The sequence below is a fragment of the Theileria equi genome, chromosome 3 (genome assembly GCF_000342415.1).
Source record: "Theileria equi strain WA chromosome 3, complete sequence".
Taxonomy (NCBI): Eukaryota; Apicomplexa; class Aconoidasida; order Piroplasmida; family Theileriidae; genus Theileria; species Theileria equi.
The window spans coordinates 1768517-1785415 of record NC_021367.1 but is presented as its reverse complement, the minus strand read 5'-3'; the positions used below and the strand labels follow the sequence as shown (position 1 = coordinate 1785415).

General features: G+C 37.9%; 8 protein-coding genes across 8 annotated transcripts; 6 read left to right on the top strand and 2 right to left on the bottom strand.

The window, feature by feature from the left end:
• Nucleotides 1-610: 610 nt before the first annotated feature.
• Nucleotides 611-2171, bottom strand: BEWA_008880 (hypothetical protein; the record flags this gene model as incomplete). Its single annotated transcript, XM_004831085.1, has 2 exons — nt 611-1687; nt 1725-2171. 2 exons carry the CDS (start codon nt 2169-2171, stop codon nt 611-613), a joined length of 1524 nt encoding a protein of 507 aa, XP_004831142.1.
• A 183-nt stretch (nt 2172-2354) lies between these two features.
• BEWA_008870 (signal peptide-containing protein) lies at nt 2355-3606 on the top strand. The gene is made up of 5 exons (XM_004831084.1): nt 2355-2446; nt 2569-2993; nt 3183-3247; nt 3315-3401; nt 3436-3606. The coding sequence occupies exons 2-5, from the start codon at nt 2701-2703 to the stop codon at nt 3474-3476; spliced, it is 486 nt and encodes a 161-aa protein (XP_004831141.1). The 5' UTR covers nt 2355-2446; nt 2569-2700; the 3' UTR covers nt 3477-3606.
• Nucleotides 3607-3708: 102 nt separating this feature from the next.
• Nucleotides 3709-4492, top strand: BEWA_008860 (hypothetical protein; the record flags this gene model as incomplete). The annotated part of the gene is made up of 6 exons (XM_004831083.1): nt 3709-3764; nt 3866-3955; nt 3997-4042; nt 4079-4231; nt 4265-4414; nt 4448-4492. The coding sequence occupies 6 exons, from the start codon at nt 3709-3711 to the stop codon at nt 4490-4492; spliced, it is 540 nt and encodes a 179-aa protein (XP_004831140.1).
• Nucleotides 4493-4550: 58 nt separating this feature from the next.
• Nucleotides 4551-6554, top strand: BEWA_008850 (hypothetical protein; the record flags this gene model as incomplete). The annotated part of the gene is made up of 4 exons (XM_004831082.1): nt 4551-5411; nt 5447-5526; nt 5674-6376; nt 6453-6554. 4 exons carry the CDS (start codon nt 4551-4553, stop codon nt 6552-6554), a joined length of 1746 nt encoding a protein of 581 aa, XP_004831139.1.
• Nucleotides 6555-6621: 67 nt separating this feature from the next.
• Nucleotides 6622-8518, top strand: BEWA_008840 (hypothetical protein; the record flags this gene model as incomplete). Its single annotated transcript, XM_004831081.1, has 4 exons — nt 6622-7144; nt 7215-7399; nt 7435-7617; nt 7652-8518. 4 exons carry the CDS (start codon nt 6622-6624, stop codon nt 8516-8518), a joined length of 1758 nt encoding a protein of 585 aa, XP_004831138.1.
• A 7-nt stretch (nt 8519-8525) lies between these two features.
• On the bottom strand, nt 8526-9994 carry BEWA_008830 (hypothetical protein; the record flags this gene model as incomplete). The annotated part of the gene is made up of 3 exons (XM_004831080.1): nt 8526-8638; nt 8673-8974; nt 9015-9994. The coding sequence occupies 3 exons, from the start codon at nt 9992-9994 to the stop codon at nt 8526-8528; spliced, it is 1395 nt and encodes a 464-aa protein (XP_004831137.1).
• Nucleotides 9995-10228: 234 nt separating this feature from the next.
• On the top strand, nt 10229-11670 carry BEWA_008820 (YL1 nuclear protein domain-containing protein; the record flags this gene model as incomplete). Its single annotated transcript, XM_004831079.1, has 7 exons — nt 10229-10332; nt 10413-10569; nt 10628-10753; nt 10788-10845; nt 10881-10963; nt 10998-11126; nt 11161-11670. The coding sequence occupies 7 exons, from the start codon at nt 10229-10231 to the stop codon at nt 11668-11670; spliced, it is 1167 nt and encodes a 388-aa protein (XP_004831136.1).
• A 115-nt stretch (nt 11671-11785) lies between these two features.
• BEWA_008810 (hypothetical protein) lies at nt 11786-16865 on the top strand (the record flags this gene model as incomplete). The annotated part of the gene is made up of 2 exons (XM_004831078.1): nt 11786-12289; nt 12324-16865. The coding sequence occupies 2 exons, from the start codon at nt 11786-11788 to the stop codon at nt 16863-16865; spliced, it is 5046 nt and encodes a 1681-aa protein (XP_004831135.1).
• Between the last annotated feature and the right edge of the window lie 34 nt (nt 16866-16899).

Sequence of the window (16899 nt, the reverse complement as noted above, 5' to 3'; positions counted from 1 at the left end):
CTTTAACACTCCGTCCTGTAAAGACCTCCTTGGATGACTCCTGGAGAGTGAGACACCGTAGTGTCTCTAGAGATACAAAATCCATGCAGGACACACAAATAGAATGGATAATAGAAAGGAGGGGATAGAGACTTTGACATTACAGATATCACTAAAAAAGGTCTGAAAAGTCCCTTACAACTTGTGGAACAATGATTTTCAGGATATCAGAGAAGAGTCCATATTATGCCTGAACATATTACTGGTATTTTTACAAGGCTAGGGAAATAGAGGATGAAGCACGGAAGAGATCTTTTGAAATAGCAAGACTAAGTTAATTTCTTCTTATAAAAAACAAACGATAATTTAGAGTCCTTAGTAATAGAGAGGAAATCTTTCAACAATCGCTGGAGCACACATTCACAGCTTCCAGTGAAAGAGTGATAACCTGTAGGACAACAGAATTGAAATTATTAAAACATGTAGACGAGAACCTTATGCATCACTCGACCAAGTACAATTAAACTAAACATAAATGTGCACGTTTGAATGCATTACTACGAGTGGATGAAAAAAGCCCAAACGTTAAAATGACATGGTTGTTTAAAGCGCAGTGATCCTGCAGAACGTCCTATGACGAATCAATTGGCAAAATGTCAAATGGAGAACTTTGGGAATAGAGACGGTGATTGTGTTGTTGTACCTGTGAGTCACTAGGCATTAATAAATTTTGAAATCCGGATGCCATGGATAATGCTGATTCGTCTGCTGCATGCGCATTGTAGACCGTATAAGGTGACATATACGGACTGCTTATTGATGTGGACGAGCAGTTGTTATACGAGGTACTAAAGTTTGAATTCCCAAAAGAGTCAGATGGTGCAATTGATTGGACTAATTTTCTTATTTCTGGGTCGTCATGGGCCAGTGGCGAATTTTCATAGTCGGCCATGTGCCCTATACATAGGGGTGCAGAATCCATTCCAGAGTTATCAATCATGTTTTGCATTCCTATTCTGTTAGCTGGTGATGTAAAGCCATAGTCCGCATCAAAAGACGGTAAACTAAAGTTTCCAGAGTCTTGGGATGAATGACCGTAATCATGGCCATTCATGAAAACATTATGACAGCCTCCCCAGAGAAGACCAGCGGAAAATACTCCAGGATCATTAATGTCCTTTCTCTCAGCGGCCAAAAGTGATGATTTTGGGGTAGGGGAAACATTGTGTAAAATATCAAGTGTTCCGTTGCGATCTCCATGGAGATCTTGTCTACCATTGCCAATTTGGGCATGTAACGGCATTCTAGCCGCGGGTTGAGCCATAGTTCCTCTCAAGAGGGCACTGTCGAGCAAATTTGCACCGCTAGATCCCATTCCCGATGCGTCCAAAGCGAGTGCAGAATTAGCCAGAAACCTTGGCCTGAGGGCATCAAAGTAGAGTTCTCCAATGCTTGCCTGGGTAGAACAGCTCAATGGAGATCTCTTGATACCATCAACTAAAAAATCACGAGGCACAGGAGCGATTGCTTTATTACGCTTTTTTCTCAAAGCAATCTCTTGGTACTGATTCTCATACTCACAGGCTAAATTTGTTGAAATGTTATTTGCCCATGAGTTCTCATGTTTTTCCCTACGATTTTTTCTTAAACTGCAGCGGGGTTGCTTCTCAATATTGTTCATGAAATCGATTGCAGCCAACTTTGCTTTCTGTAAAGTAAATGTAAATATGACCTCCGCAACTTACCTCCACATCCATATCAAAATACTTTGGATGAAAGGTTCTGCTTCTTCTTGTCCCTTGATCATAATAAAACGCGAGCCATGCGCCCATTCTTTTATTCCAGCTAACGCCTGGAAAGCCAGAGCTGGATGAGGGCGTGGCTCTTGGTGGCGGAATAATAAACCTCTTGCTTGAGGATCTCTTCCCGCTCTTGAAGCTTACCGATTTCCTCTGTGGACTGTTGGTAAAGCTTCCAACTTCCTGTTTTATTTCACTGTCTACAGGTGCTGTCGTAGCTATTCCATTTAAAGTAGGAGCAACACTTGGTTGCGCAGTTGCGCCGCTTATTCCGTTTGCTACAGGCATAGCGGTTGTTTCAACAGCTACTGGTAGGTTTGCAGGTGTACCACCTGCAGGGGTTGACACACTAATCGCTGTGTCGGCAGAGCTCTCCAACGGTTTGGACTCCATTTAGGGCAGTCTATATTACATACAGTCACAATATAAAGTGTGCAAACTATTCACGTAACAACATGAACAAGGGAATAATGAGAAGAGAAGAAAAGAAAATAAACTCACGTTCCCAACATCACACAACGACGCTACACACACACGCATCACAACGTTCTTGTGATTATCTCATGTAAACAGTACGTACAATCCTGCACACTTTCCTTCTTTTAAAATCAGCTACACACTTTGCATATATTTTACACACGGAATAGGAGTTCGCTTTACGACAGTAGGTAAGAGCGTATACACTGCAAACTCAAGCTATTCCTTATACAGTCACGTTTATTGCACTCTGAAAGATGCTGCAAATCTAATTTACAATTTTACAAAAAATTACAAAACATTTAATTTGTAGTTCGTAAACACCGATGCACTGGCACGCATTCGACGTCAAGAAGGCATTCAGGAATGATGGAAGAGGGATAAACCGATGCTAAAGAAAAAACATCAATAATCTCTCACGAAGGAATTTGATTACGCCATTAAAATGTTAATAAAATCACTCCTTCTGCTCAGTCTGGCTTATGGAGCCGCGGGCCCATCATCACTACAACGGCACTCATCATCTCCAAAGATTCCGTTGCAACCACGTTCACCTTCTAGGTCGTTACCACCTTCAAAACCCTCACCATTCCTAAAATCTTCATCGCCGATATCCTTCTTGCAGTCATCGGTTTCCGGGGATCTAGCACATCGGCAACAATTATCACAGCAGCACAGTGATCCCATGAAAGATGGGAACATACCTACTCTTGATGTCCAAATGATTGCCCCCAAAAGGTGATTTTGTCTCGTATTTATGTTTTTACTTCCTTTTCTCTGGCAGTGCGCTATCTGCATCTTGCGAGGGTTTTACCGCAAGTCCCTAGGGACCAAGAGACCTGGCTACCCAAAGATGCGCCGCGCTAGAGCCTAGAATAGGTTGCCAAAAGAAGTACCAGTCTCTGAGACATCTTCACTACTCTTTAGGTGGCTCGCTTCCGATCGTGAATTCAAGAATTTACAGAGGGAACTCTCCTACTTCATTGATCAAGGTTATTACACATTTCATCTCTATTCATACTGATCTTGCATGTTTTCTGGAAAACACCGAGTACTTAGAAATTGACAAGGAGAGGAAGAGACTATTAGATAAGGAGGACTCACGGCTGGAGAGTACAAGGAGTTCGCTACTGCACTTGATACCTGGTTTGCCATTCCGTCGTTTATACACGTGCCATAGGTTCTGGTAAAAAGTCAAACAAATTGGCATCGGTTAGTTAGATTTTCTTTGCTCGACGGCAGGTTCATCCGGGTGGATGATCTTGGCCGACGATTCCCGTGAAGATCACTCTATATCCATCGCATATTAAACATTTACTATCGTAAATATTCTCTTAATAAATAGCCAGTTTTTTGCACTGTTTATGGCTACATAGTCTCTTTTCTGAGTGGTAGCGTGAGGAGCTGTTGGTCGTAGATTCTATCGCAGTTACTGGTCGTATATAGCTACAAAATGAGACCACTCAGTGAAGACGAGGCCGCTTTAGTATTCAAGAAGCTTGCAGCTTAGTTAGTTTTCTCAATTCTTTTGTATAAATGATATTTTGCTCATCTCTGCGGTCGTTCAGTTTCGGCCGACATTTTACGCTTATTACAAACTAAATGTACAGTATTGGTGACAAGGTGCTGCAAATGGTCGAAAATAATGAGTTCGGTCCTCATTACTTTCGTCTTCACAAGGAGCGGGTCTACTACATGAAGTTTGTTCATCCGTCACGCATTTAAACACGAAATTTTACAGTGAAATGGTTCTAAAGTATAGCGGATGTATCAATAACAAGAATCTAGTGAGTACTTAAGTGCATTGGTCAAACGAGCTACAGGTATCTGCTGGCATCTGTCTGGGCAAATTCACAAAAAAGAGGAATTTCCATTTGCACATTACGGCTCTGCATCATCTCGCTCACTATTCCAAGAGCAAAGTGTGGCTAAAGTCTGGAGATCAATCGTTCATCTACGGAAACAGTATCCCAAAGGTTTGTTTGGTATGTACCCTTATACTCTTGTAGAAGAACATTGGACAAATGAGTGAAGGAATTCCACAAAACGGCGGTGTTGTTGTAATGTCAAATAACCTGCCACTTGGCTTTGGAATAACGTCAAAATCCACCGAGAATCTGAGGAATTCACTTCCAGACGACGTTGCCATTATCCATCAGGTTGGTAACACTCTCGCAATTCCAACATTTTAGGCTGATATCGGGGAGTATCTGCGCCACGAAACTGAAATCATATAGTCTTTTGTATACATATTTCACTATACATTATATTTTATAAACTAGTTTTAATCTGCAAATGAGTAAGCGCCCAGAGGGTGGCTCTGGCGCAGAGGCGTCTCCTAAAAAGGCAAAGAAGAACAATAGACCAGGAGATTCCTCAAAACAAGCCCAAAAAACATCAAAGAATCCTGGAAAAAAGGGAAAGCAGGCAGTAGATGGCGCCAAGCCCGTAGACATTAAGACATTTTCTACTTTACAAGAGTATAAAGAGTTTATTTCGCAGATTTGTACAAAGGCTATAACGTATCCAGAGTCAAGTTTGAAGGATGTGAATGTTTTGTTTGAAATAGTTGAGAAGAGGGGTGGAGGACCCGAACCGTTGTTAGATCATGTAAAAAGACTTGCTCTCTTATCTCTAGTTTCAGTAATATGTCACATGTTGCCTCGTGTAAGCTATGAATTGCAGGATTCTGGAGCAAACGCTGTCCAAAAGGCTGAAGGGATGCACGCAAGTGATGTTATTGAAGAGGAGAAGGCGATAACTACAAACACTCTGGAACTCAGGGATAAGCTAATAAAGTTTATAAACTCAAATTTGACAAAGGGAAGTTCTAATTCTGCAAAAAAGGGATCAAGTTTGGCTGGATATTCCAGTCCTACCGCAAATGCAGACTTGGGTATAACGAGCAATGAAAGTATTTGTGTTCACTTAATTTCTAGACTTACCTGTGCTGATAACAGAGTCTGCAATGAGCTATTGAGTTTGTCTTTAAAATACTCTAGACATTCGAAATCGTGTTTGAATGCTATAAACGAACTCTTTACCAGTGGAAGGATTCCAGACATACACCGATATTTGCAGTTTATGTTAAAATCACCGTTTATTAACCACCTTGTTGTAGACATCATAAACAGGATTCCAATAAATAAAAAGCAGGTATGCATAACCGTCTTATACTTATAACAATGTAGCATGAATATTCACTTTCCGAATCTTCAACTGATACCTCTGTTCCTTCAAAAAAGTCAAGCCATGGGAAGACAAAGAATAGGTAAGATTTTAAGCATACTTTAAATCTTGTGATTTACAACTGTTGTACATGTTTTTTAGGGAGGAAAAGTACAAGAATGAGATTTTAGAAATGGCAATATCCTTTTACACCAAGTTAGTATCCTACTTATAGTTACACTAATCTTAGGAACCTGAGAAAGAAGTGCGGAATAAATATGATGCAATCTTGTATAGAGGGGATTGGGAAATACGGAATGATTATGGATGACAATATACGCATAGAGTTGATAACAGAGATCAGAAATGCTTTAAAGAACATGAACAAGGCACCAGTTTTGATTTCCGGTTTATCTTCATCCATAAAACTGGCAAAAATGGTTAAGAATATTGAATTCACATGGATTTATGAAACATTCATAAGGCTTTGCAAGAACGCACTGCCGTTTCTGGTTCAAGGAGAGTTATTCAAGGGCAGTGGAAATTCCTTGGACGTGACTAATAGTATAAACTTTGGATCACCATTGTATGCATACAAGTTTTTAGATTGTCTAGAAAATTTGTCTGCGTTACTTTCAAATTCAAAAGCGGTCTCAGATAATGAGATTTTGGCACAGTTTTTGCAGGAGCTTCTATCCATATCTCTAGTGATAGATTCCAACATCGCTGCTCCAATTCTTATTTATGTGAGAGACATTCTGGCAAAGGTCCCCAAACTGCAGGAACTGATATCGTTGGATGGTATGAGGTTCTCAGTATTGTCTAAAACAAAGAGCTCGTTTTGGGAGCTCCAGCTTCTTTCATCGCACTTTTCACCTACAATAAAGTCGATTGCTAATTCCCTTTCAGATCCTACAGCAATCGATAGCAAACGGCCATTTATTTTACCAATGGTACGTTTACTTCATTCATGTACATGTGCCTCTTGCTTTACGGATTCTGTTACACATCTTACATACACATGAATAGGGCCACGGAATAAACACCAGCAAACCTTGTCACATGAGTGGAGTTGACGTTTATCACATTTTAGTTTCTAGTGATTTCAATGAGATTTTAAATTTCAGTTAATGTTGTGTGTGGTTGATATACACACTACCGTCTATATTATATAAATACTATGACTCAATATTAAACAATGAACTTTTTAAAGGGTATAGTTGATGGTATACTCTCTGAGGATGTGAGCGAGTCCGCAAATAAGCCGAAATTCAGCAGAGTTGTCGATAGCGATGATTCTGAGACTCCAAACGCAACGGAAAGTTATTCACATCGCACAAAAACGACCCATGGTGTTTTCATTAACAATGTGATAGAGCAACTTGGTCATTTGTACCAGTCTGAGCGCGACAAGTGCCTAGAAAGTCTGGTTGTACGTTATGGAGAAGGTTGTGTACAGCAATTGTCCCAAATGCTGAGGACTAACCACGAAACGATTTTGATTTTGACTCAACAACTGGAAAATAATATCGCTGCATTACGAGATGTAAATAGAAAGATCGAATCCGCGGCGGTTCAGCAGCTGCAGCTTAGGAATGAGAATGACAAGCTCCAACACAAAATACAGCTCCTAAACACCGAGAATATGAGTTTAAAGTCACAACTTACGCAGTCAGACATCACAATCAAGTCAAAAGACTCACACATTGCTAGGTTGAATGGTTCGTTTTTCGTACACACTATGCCTTGTCTATTTCTTTTCTTATTTACCAGTCATATAATACCATATAGAAATAATTTATGATGGTAAATGCACCTTCGAGAGTATGAAGAGACGTTGTGGAGAGTTTTACAGATACAAGACAGAAATTGACGAACTTAAAAAGAAGCTCGAGTTGGCTGAGGGCCACATTGAGATGTTAAAACAAGAAAGGAACCAATTTTGGAACAATACCAGTCTGAAAGTGACTGATGAGGTGATTTTACCGTTTACTGTTACACATTAATGTAGATTGTTAAAAATAGAATCGCAAATGCTTTGGAGCGGCAGGATAAGGCAATTGCCATTGCCAAACTTATGGCTTCGCAACCCTTAAATATGGGCTCATTTTTCAGGTATACTCCGAAGCGAATGCAAACGAAATATAGGGCTAGTGAAAGTGATGCAGAAGACGATTTACAAGAATCTGGACAGGTTTGTTATTGATACCCACATTGACACTGAATAGGAATCGCCAAAGATATACAATGGACCCCTTTGTGAATTAAAATCAAGGGTTGAAAGTTTAGAAGATGAGAACGCACATTTGAAAGAGATAAATGACGATTTACACACGATGTATGCAGATTTAAGTAAAAGCTGCATGGACATCAAGAGAAACTTTTTGCAAGAATCCATAGATTCCTTGACTTCATTTCTTCCACAAAGAACTACGCCAATACAGTTGATTTTTGTACAACCTACAGGAGTATTGGATTTGGAATTTGACACAAAAATACTCTCTGATAGTTCAAATTCCCTTTTAAAGCAAAATTTGGCTGCAAGTACTTCAAAAAATACACCTCTGCAGGATTTCACTAATGATAATACCGGAGTTGTTGTTGACGATAGGAAACCTTTGGCTGCAGAAAGTCGAATTGTTTCTATAGACGAGGAAAATAAAAGGAAATCAGCTGCGTGGGATACCGATTGGGACTTTTTCGAAGAGGTTAGCAGTCAACCAAATGTTGAAACTAACAAAGAGAATGCTAGTGGAGAAGGTGAACACGGGGATATAGATCGTAACATTGGTAGTTATGAAAGTGCTGTAAGTTTTGAAGACACTAAAGCGGCTTCTGTTGATAAACTTGAGAAGATCGATGAATTGGTACAGGTGGATTCTCCTGTAGGAACAAGGCTCTACACCGACGGAAAGTTTTCAGCAGAAACTGCATTGCTAGTAGACCTTGGATCACCTGTAAGAGGAAATACTATAGATAAACCATCATTTGAAGGGGAACCATCTACCGATGACAAATTACCAAAGGCAGAACCATCAAAGTCGAATTCAGCGTGGGATAACATTGATTTTGATGATGAAATGTTTAATGAATAAATGTACATTATAAATTTACTGCTGCATTTACTGTATTTAGGAGATCCGTATGATTATTGGATTCTAACCATGATAAAAGGGATTTTTTAAGACTTTTTTTACATCCGTAATATTCTTCACCTACATTTTAAGAGTATAAATATTTACAACATACTTTGATAATTATAGAGGTTATTAAAGAGTTTGTCTTTCACTAGGTCTAGTTTTGAAATCCTGAAAAAACTGAATATTAGGTTTGCAGTAACAGTAGGAGTGAAATACTCCCTATGATTGTTTATCATTTGTGCAAGCCTTTCGTAGAGTTTATCGTTATCATAGTGGACCCTAGTAAATACAAAAGTGAGTTTCCCTATATAATGTAGATCTATAGGATCGTCAGCCTTCATTATACGTGATGATACGTAATCCAATACCCTAGGATTGTGTAATCCAGTATTGACGAGATAGACAAGGGACCTACGTTCAGAGTTAAACAGATGTAGTATATTATACTTACCTAAAACTCACATCTTTATCACTTGATATTACAGTTTTTGTAACGTATTCCATTATATTTTTGAATGATTCATCGATCTTACTGGTAACAACAATATTATCATTTTTGCGCAACTTTGGTCCATAGACTATGACTGCAAGACGTGTAGATAGTACACACAACACCGATGGCGAGATTTTGGATGTTTTTAGAAACACCAAAACTTGGTAAAGAAATTGAGCCATGACATGCTCCACGACGAAAAACCCATTGCTCGAGGCTAAAATATAACCAGAGTTAGGAAGGGATTTTTCAAAGTTATAAACCTCAAAATAAAATGGTAAAGATAATATAGAAGGATGGGATATGAGGGAAGTAGTTCGGTATCGTAGCCTTCCTTTATTTTTTGTTTTGTCTGAAGGATCGATCGTGAATGAGTTCTCAGGAATGTCATCAATTATATCCTGAAACAGCTTGGAATACTTGGAGTTGTCCAAAGGATCATAATTTTCTCGTTTTCCAGCATCAATAGATTCACTACTTCTATCTTTTGAGACCTTTGGACGGCCTCTGTAGATACGATCAAAGAGCCTAATTCCCGATAGATTTTCCAGTAGCTTGAGTATTGAAAAAGGATTTAGATATTCAACCTCATCGCAATTAAGTGATTTAATACCTGGATTCCTTATTTCTCCTACATTCCATTCCAATATTAGACTATTGTCACTGTTAAATCCATGTGCCTTGTTGTATTGTAGCAGATAATGATAGGAATTGATCAATATTGCTACACAAGTTCTAAATTTACACTCTCTAGCGTTAGCTTTGAGGTATGTTAGGTAACTAAAAAATACATTCCAGTCATTGACACCCCTCGGCTTTGTCGCATTGCTTAAGACATTGGCACTCTTTGCCAAATAATGAAATGTGTGAGAATTTTTAGAATCTACAGCAACTCTAAGCCTAGAAGCTATGTTTCTCAACACCTGGAAAGGGCCCATTCAGAGTTTATAAAGGAATCATACTATGTAGGTCTAATATGAGAGCGGCTGTAAAATCCTAAATATTAAACTAATCGAAGAGTGTGTTATAATTCATCCTAAAAAGTGAATGGTATGTTTTGTTTTAGGGCAAGATATTCGATTCTATGGTGGTATGAAATCCCTGGTGCCAAATGTGCACAGCACAGGTCATTTACAACATATTGTGGGACTATCGCATTTAATTAATACACAATGAGTTCTTCTGAAGAGTACAGCGACAGTAGCGAGGATTCCTTCGATGAATCGAAGGTCGGCATCGCTCTGGAGCTGCCAAAACGTGAAAATCGCGGGAAAAAGTAAGTTTAACGAATTTATAACATGGAAAAGATTATAAACTCCCATGTAAATATCTTCTGTGCAACATTTTAACCCTCAGGTATTCCAAACTTGTTGGCGAAGAATTAGAAAAGGATATTCAGTTTTGGGGACACTCTACCTGGGATGAAGACGCTGTAGATGATGATTACAACTGTAGTGAAGGGGAGGAACAGTATGCCTATTCCACGGACTCCGACTTTGATGATCCTGAAGAGGTACACATATTTGCCCGTTTATGAATCTTATCAACTTCCACATATAAACATGCTACAGCAACAATCTGATGGAGAAGTTGATGAATCCCACTTAAAGGAACGCAAGAAAAAAAAACATGGAGCCTACGTTGATCCAGTCTTATTACGTAACAAGAGGACAATGCAAGCCATTGCCAGAAAGAGGGTATTTTGGCATTAAAAATATCATTCTCACTTAGGCTGCTGAATCCCAGCCAAAAAAACCCAGTACACCTAGGGTATACACTCCACAAGAAGGTATGTTTGTAATCGTTTGTCCTTTAATTTTTCAGAGGTTGTACGGGAGAGAAGAGCGACAACCAAAATGAAAACAGAGGCTGTTAAAGAGATGCTAGAATACCGGGATATTAAAAGGGTAATTCTTTGTTTTATTCCTATTTTTCTTTTAGAAAAAAGTTTCGGCCAAAAAGACTGCAAAACCTACACATAGCAAGGTTTTTACGCAGGAAGAACTCATGGAAATGGCAAAAAAGACCGAAATAGCAAACAAGAAATCGTTGGAAAGCTTGCAAGCATGGGTTTGTGCTTTGGTAGAACATTAGGATTCTTTAGGAGGATGAAAAGAAAAAGTACAATGAACCAAAGAAACAGGTTTACAAGGGTCACTATGATATATGGATTAGTTGGAACTCGCTACTATCTATAGTTGTACATAACGAGGAGGAACAAGTAAATGAAACACAACCTACCAATCAAAGTGACGTTAAAAACGAGGTCACCGGGGATGAAGAATCCTCTAATATACAGACAGACGGAAAGGAAGTTAAACCTGAAATAGAAGAGAAGCCTTTGGAATTATACATGTTTACTACTGGGATGTTGCCAGAGTTTTACAGAAAGGTCGCAAAGGATAAACTTGCTTTAAAGACAAAGAGCACGCCAACTTGTGTAATTACGGGAAAAACAGCAAAATACTTTGATCCTCTGACAAGAAATTATTATAGTGATCTGGAATCGTTCAAGTCGTTGCGTGTATATCATTTCAACAAGAAATACAACTCTATGAAATCTAAATTGGATACGATCGAAGGTATTTTGAAAGATTATATCAATAATTTGTAAATTATGTGCATTTAAATGCTACTATAAATATCGAATATGTACAGTGTGGTGTGTAGACCGCGAACGTCTACAGTACTACCTTTAAAATGGGAGTTTAAGCCATAATTTTGTAAAAATGGAATCATACCATAGGCTTGAGAGATCCAAAGCCGTGGATTTGCCATGTGAATGCAATTTTATTATGCAGCAATGGCTATATCGCAGAGCAATACATACCAAGCGTTATAGAAAGAGATACACTATTCTTTATAACGACAAACTATACACATTTGCTAAAACACCGGCCCTAGACAAATGTGACCCTCAAGAACTGTCAAATGTATTAAAAACAGCAACAAACGTCTGGGATTTGACAGGTTCAACAGTTTCTGCAGAGCCAGACGTAATAGGAGGCTTATACAGATGGAAAATAGTCTTTAGAAAATCCAAAAAGGTTGTTACTAGTACCGAAAAATTTATGAAGTTCATCTCAAACAAACAAAATTTAAGCACTGGATATGAAGATAGCATCCATGATGTCTTTGAAAAATTCACACAGAATAATACCGAGCCAGGAACTAACCCGGCAGAATCGCAAGATCATGTCTGGTTTGCTGCTACCAACCACAAGGTCGCAACTGTAAGTTTAAGCAAGTATAAACATTACTTTTCAGGATTGGGTTATTGCACTTATACAGACCTCAAGATACGGATCTCTGTATAATGTTGTCTATAAAAACCCATTCAAAAGAAAGTACTTGCAATTTACACCTCCTTGGTTTTTGGAACCATTTGATTTTTTTCCATCCACAGGTAGTGATGTACATTTTCGAGAGAGAGGTGCTTCATTTACATACATGAAAATAAGCATATCTCGTTTGTTTAATCTACCAATCTCTGAGAATGTACAAGTTTATTGTGTCGTTGAATTTGGGAGCAGCTTTTATAGCTTACCACTCTACAAATATGAATATGAAACAATATTTACGTTTGTACCGAGTATTAACGAAGACTCAACACCAGTAAACATAACAGAAACGGGAAGGTATTACAATACAGATCATGGAAGTTTAGTTCCTTTGAGAAATTTTTTGCAATTAGATGAAAAGGCTGAGTCAAGTGAGGAGGATATGTTAATGGCTGTTGGAGCAGGGTACAGCTATAAAAAACACATAAATGTCAGAAGCTACAAATCTGGTACAAATACGGGTATGCAACCAGGGACCAGCGTAATCACTAGGCTTTTAAATTTGAACGCCAATAATACTACAGAAAAGAACCAGGTTGTTGAAAAAAAGAGTATTATGTACAATAAAGATGCCTGTATATATATTCCAATCTTAAAGAATACTTCCCAAGAGATCATATGGATCCATTTTTTCCACAGTTCAGACAATTATATTGGAAGTGCATCTATAAAAGACTTGGATATCGGAATTAAAGAGCCAGCTACAGTTAAAACTTGCATGATTAAAGTAGTACACGCTTTAAATCCTCTAAATTATAAAAGGATAGAACCAACAGACTATTCTTTAGAGTCTACAGTCTTGTCTGTTAGCAATCCAAAGGATATTCTAAATAATAATGGATTTGTTGAATTATCTGTAATAATTCCTAGGAAATTGGGAGATTTTTTCTATCCAGTTACCCTTTCTTTTGGATCTCATGGTGAATATGTTTCAAAGGCTACAAAAGCCTCGGTAACTGCAGGTGTTCAAATGTTAATGTCAAATATTAGGAGGATAAAACCACTGTACAAGCATATTAGTTCACTTTGGCATTATATAAAATCAGTTCTAGAATTTAAACACATGGAAAGGTCGTTTTTTTGGCTTGCGTACTTGATTTTTTCCTTTGGAGTATTCCCAAATAGGCTTTTATTATGGACAACCTTACCGATTATTAGGTATCTAATATCTAATCATCCGTCATTTAAGATAAAAATATCGGAATGGCTCTTGAGGTACCCAATATTGATTTTTTTATTGCCAAGATATTTAATTTACCCATATCTAGTACTACCTAAATCAGCGTGTGTAGTTTGTTGCAAGAAACATTCGTTTTTGAGGGAGAATGCCCAATCCATTAATCCAGATGCGGTATATAAAACCCTGATGGTTTCTAGGTATTTTCATACGTCTGATATTAAATCACAATATTTCGGTCGTGATTCTGCAAAGTATGTTACCTCTTGTGCAACAAAGATCGCAGGTAAAGAGCAAAAGGATGATATACAAGAAACAGCAGACAATCCATATACTGAGGAATTTACTGTTACAGATGTTTCTGGAGTTCTAAATGTTCCAGTAGATAATGTACTTTTGCCATTGCACGGTTCACAACCAGAACATACCATAGAGCCTAATAGCAACCTTGCAGATAAATCATTACACATTCGGGATTATAGTGAAAAGAAAATTTCAGTTTATACAATGAGTATTCCACTTGTGACATCTAAACATGTTTTAAATGATTCTGTACTTTATCCAAAGTTTTCTGGCACACAGGTGGATTGTTGCAGTCATAGAGGGATAGTACTGTCATATCTTGCTGCTATGTTTTTTACAGAGATGGGAGAGTCTGTATTTTCCAGCATAAATGGAGGCCAGTATGAAATACTGGATGGGTTTCATCAGGTATTTTACAATCCACCTCCTTATAGAACATCAATGTCCACATACAAAAATGTAATATTTACAATCAAGTACTTTTTGTATATGATCTTCCTTACCTGTTTTGGTGGTATTTCTGACATCAACATACTACACTTGATGCATAAAAACAAGTTGTTTAAAAAGCTTTCAATTGAGTCTACTAGTAATAAATTTGTGAATTTCAATGAAATTTGCAGTGGTATAAAGGGGAAAAAATTAAAAGTATATGAAAATGAACGTAGGTTTATGTTTGGAAATTTTTCTAGTGCGAATTTGCGATTTTATGAGAGGAGTCATTTTTCTACTGAGGATGGAAAGGATACTGAACTGGATGATTTGTCAAAATACAATGCCCACCTTGTCATAAATTCAAAAACTGACAAAAATGGATGGGTGTATGCTAAAAATTGGAATGCTGCATGGGTACCTGATTCAACAGCCTTTACATTTGTACGCAGAAGACAGTGGATACTAACTCTGAAATATACAGATATATCAAAGAGGAGACCATCTCTATGCATGTATACATCAGGAAACATGGGAAAAAGTTCATTTAAATATGCTGGAGGATTGGGCGATATACAAAGAAGATCACAAACCGAAAAAGAGCCGCTACTAGACAAAACTTTATCCAGTACCATTACCACTACAAACCAATATCAGCAGGATACTGGCCGTTCATTTTTATTTTTCAATAAAAATTTAAAGAAGCCAGAAAAACAGAATAATTCAGTGAAAAAATTGTTTTCAAGGTTCAAGGCATTCAAAGAACGAAAAAAGGATCAGGGGCAATATGAGGTTTCTCCATTAAAGGATCCGCCTAAAGCTGTAAAGACAAAGTCACGTTTCTTCGACAGGTTTAAAATTTCCTTAAAGCCCTCAAACTTATCTTCTTTGGAGACCTCACAGCTTGATACATTAGAATATAATTCTTCATCACAAAACACGACTCCCAGTATAACTCCTACAGGCTGCCCAAGTGCTAGGAATTTATATACTCCTGCATTACCTTCTGAGGAACAATTATCCCGTCGTGAAATATCGCAGCTTGATAGTGATATTCAAAGCTATACTAGTGAAATATCCGCTATTGATGACGTGCATAGCGTTACTAGCGAAACACCATACTCTTCAGAAGATACAAACACTCTTTTCACGTTCAAGCTTATGGAAGCATTTTTTGCACTGTTGATTGTATTACTAATTTGTGTTATACTAGATATGGCAAAAATTTCTCTAGAAATTATTTGGATGATTATAAAGTTAATTTTAGGTATGAAAACAACACATGGAGATGCATGTGATGAAATAAAATTGGATCACGAAATGAGTGATGCAGCTAGACGTGAATATGAAATGTTCAAAAAACCGTATATATGTACTATAGTGCCCAAAGATGGACGTAATTGGTTTAAACTTAGAAAAAGACGACGTTGTTTTATGTTACCGGAGAGATTACGCATGGATATAGAACCTTATATATCTATTCCCTTAAATACGTTTATGGATGATACACGCGATTCCGATGATATTGAGTCACACAGATATAACCCTACTCTGGATTCAGATTTTATGACGGAGGAAAGTGGAGTAGAAGGAATTAGAAAAAAGAGAACTGTTTATGGTGTTGACGATTTTGAAGATTCAGATTCTAGCATGGATAGTCAACCCATCGCTGCAGATTTTTTTAACGATGATATTTGGGATGATAAATCTGGATTGAAAAGAATATCTTCGGTGGATCTTTATGAAGATGACCTCTTTTTTACCTTCTCCAGGGAAAAAGGAAATGATGATTCAGTTGAACGCATGGAGTCTCCACACCTTAGAGAGGATTTAGAAGATATAAAGCTGCAAAAAGAAAAAAGAGGAACAATATACCGATATATCCGTAGTGTGTATAGGGGTAGGACGAAAAAAACTAGGGATGAAACAGGAGGATCAAATCCTCTCTCTGATTACGATCAAGATTCGGATGACGATGCATCATCTCAAAATAAACTTAGCGTTATAGGGATGCTACGTAAGTTTAAGGATAAGATAACATATGCCAACTGCAAGATAAATTTGTATATGACACGTTACGAGAAGTTTGTGAATATGTTTTCTTGGATGAACAGCAACGTTACAATGATTATTTCGGTATTCATATCGGTCCTAGCATTACTAAACTGTTTTTTGCGAATAGAGACTCTACTCTTATTCTTCATACTCTTGCAATTTGAGGCTGGATACAAGAGTGGGACCTGGGAAAGGAACATCTTGTATACAACGAAGAGGCATTTGGACCGTGCCTTTGAAGATCTAGAGATATTTAGACCGCTTTGGGATCTTTCAAATCACCAGATAAATGCGCTCCTGCAGAGAATCAAGGAGTTCTCCTCAATCGAGCTTTCGGTTTCGACTATTCGCGAATCAAAGGACGCATGGCAGTTAGCATATACTATATCGAATCGACTTGCTGGTAAGACGTTTTATAGGGACTGGCGACGACAGAGATGGATAGATAATCTATTTCGACGGTCACCATGTGACAGCTACACTCAACACACCTCACAGTAATTGTTGCACTACTTTTATACGACACATTATATAA

Bases quoted from the DNA above. Each gene is read 5' to 3' on its own strand.
- BEWA_008870 (XM_004831084.1), top strand. From the start codon at position 2,701: ATGTTAATAAAATCACTCCTTCTGCTCAGTCTGGCTTATGGAGCCGCG. The intron at 2,994-3,182 runs GTGATTTTGTCT...ACTACTCTTTAG, and splicing joins CAAATGATTGCCCCCAAAAG to GTGGCTCGCTTCCGATCGTG. The intron at 3,402-3,435 runs GTTTGCCATTCC...CACGTGCCATAG, and splicing joins GCTACTGCACTTGATACCTG to GTTCTGGTAAAAAGTCAAAC.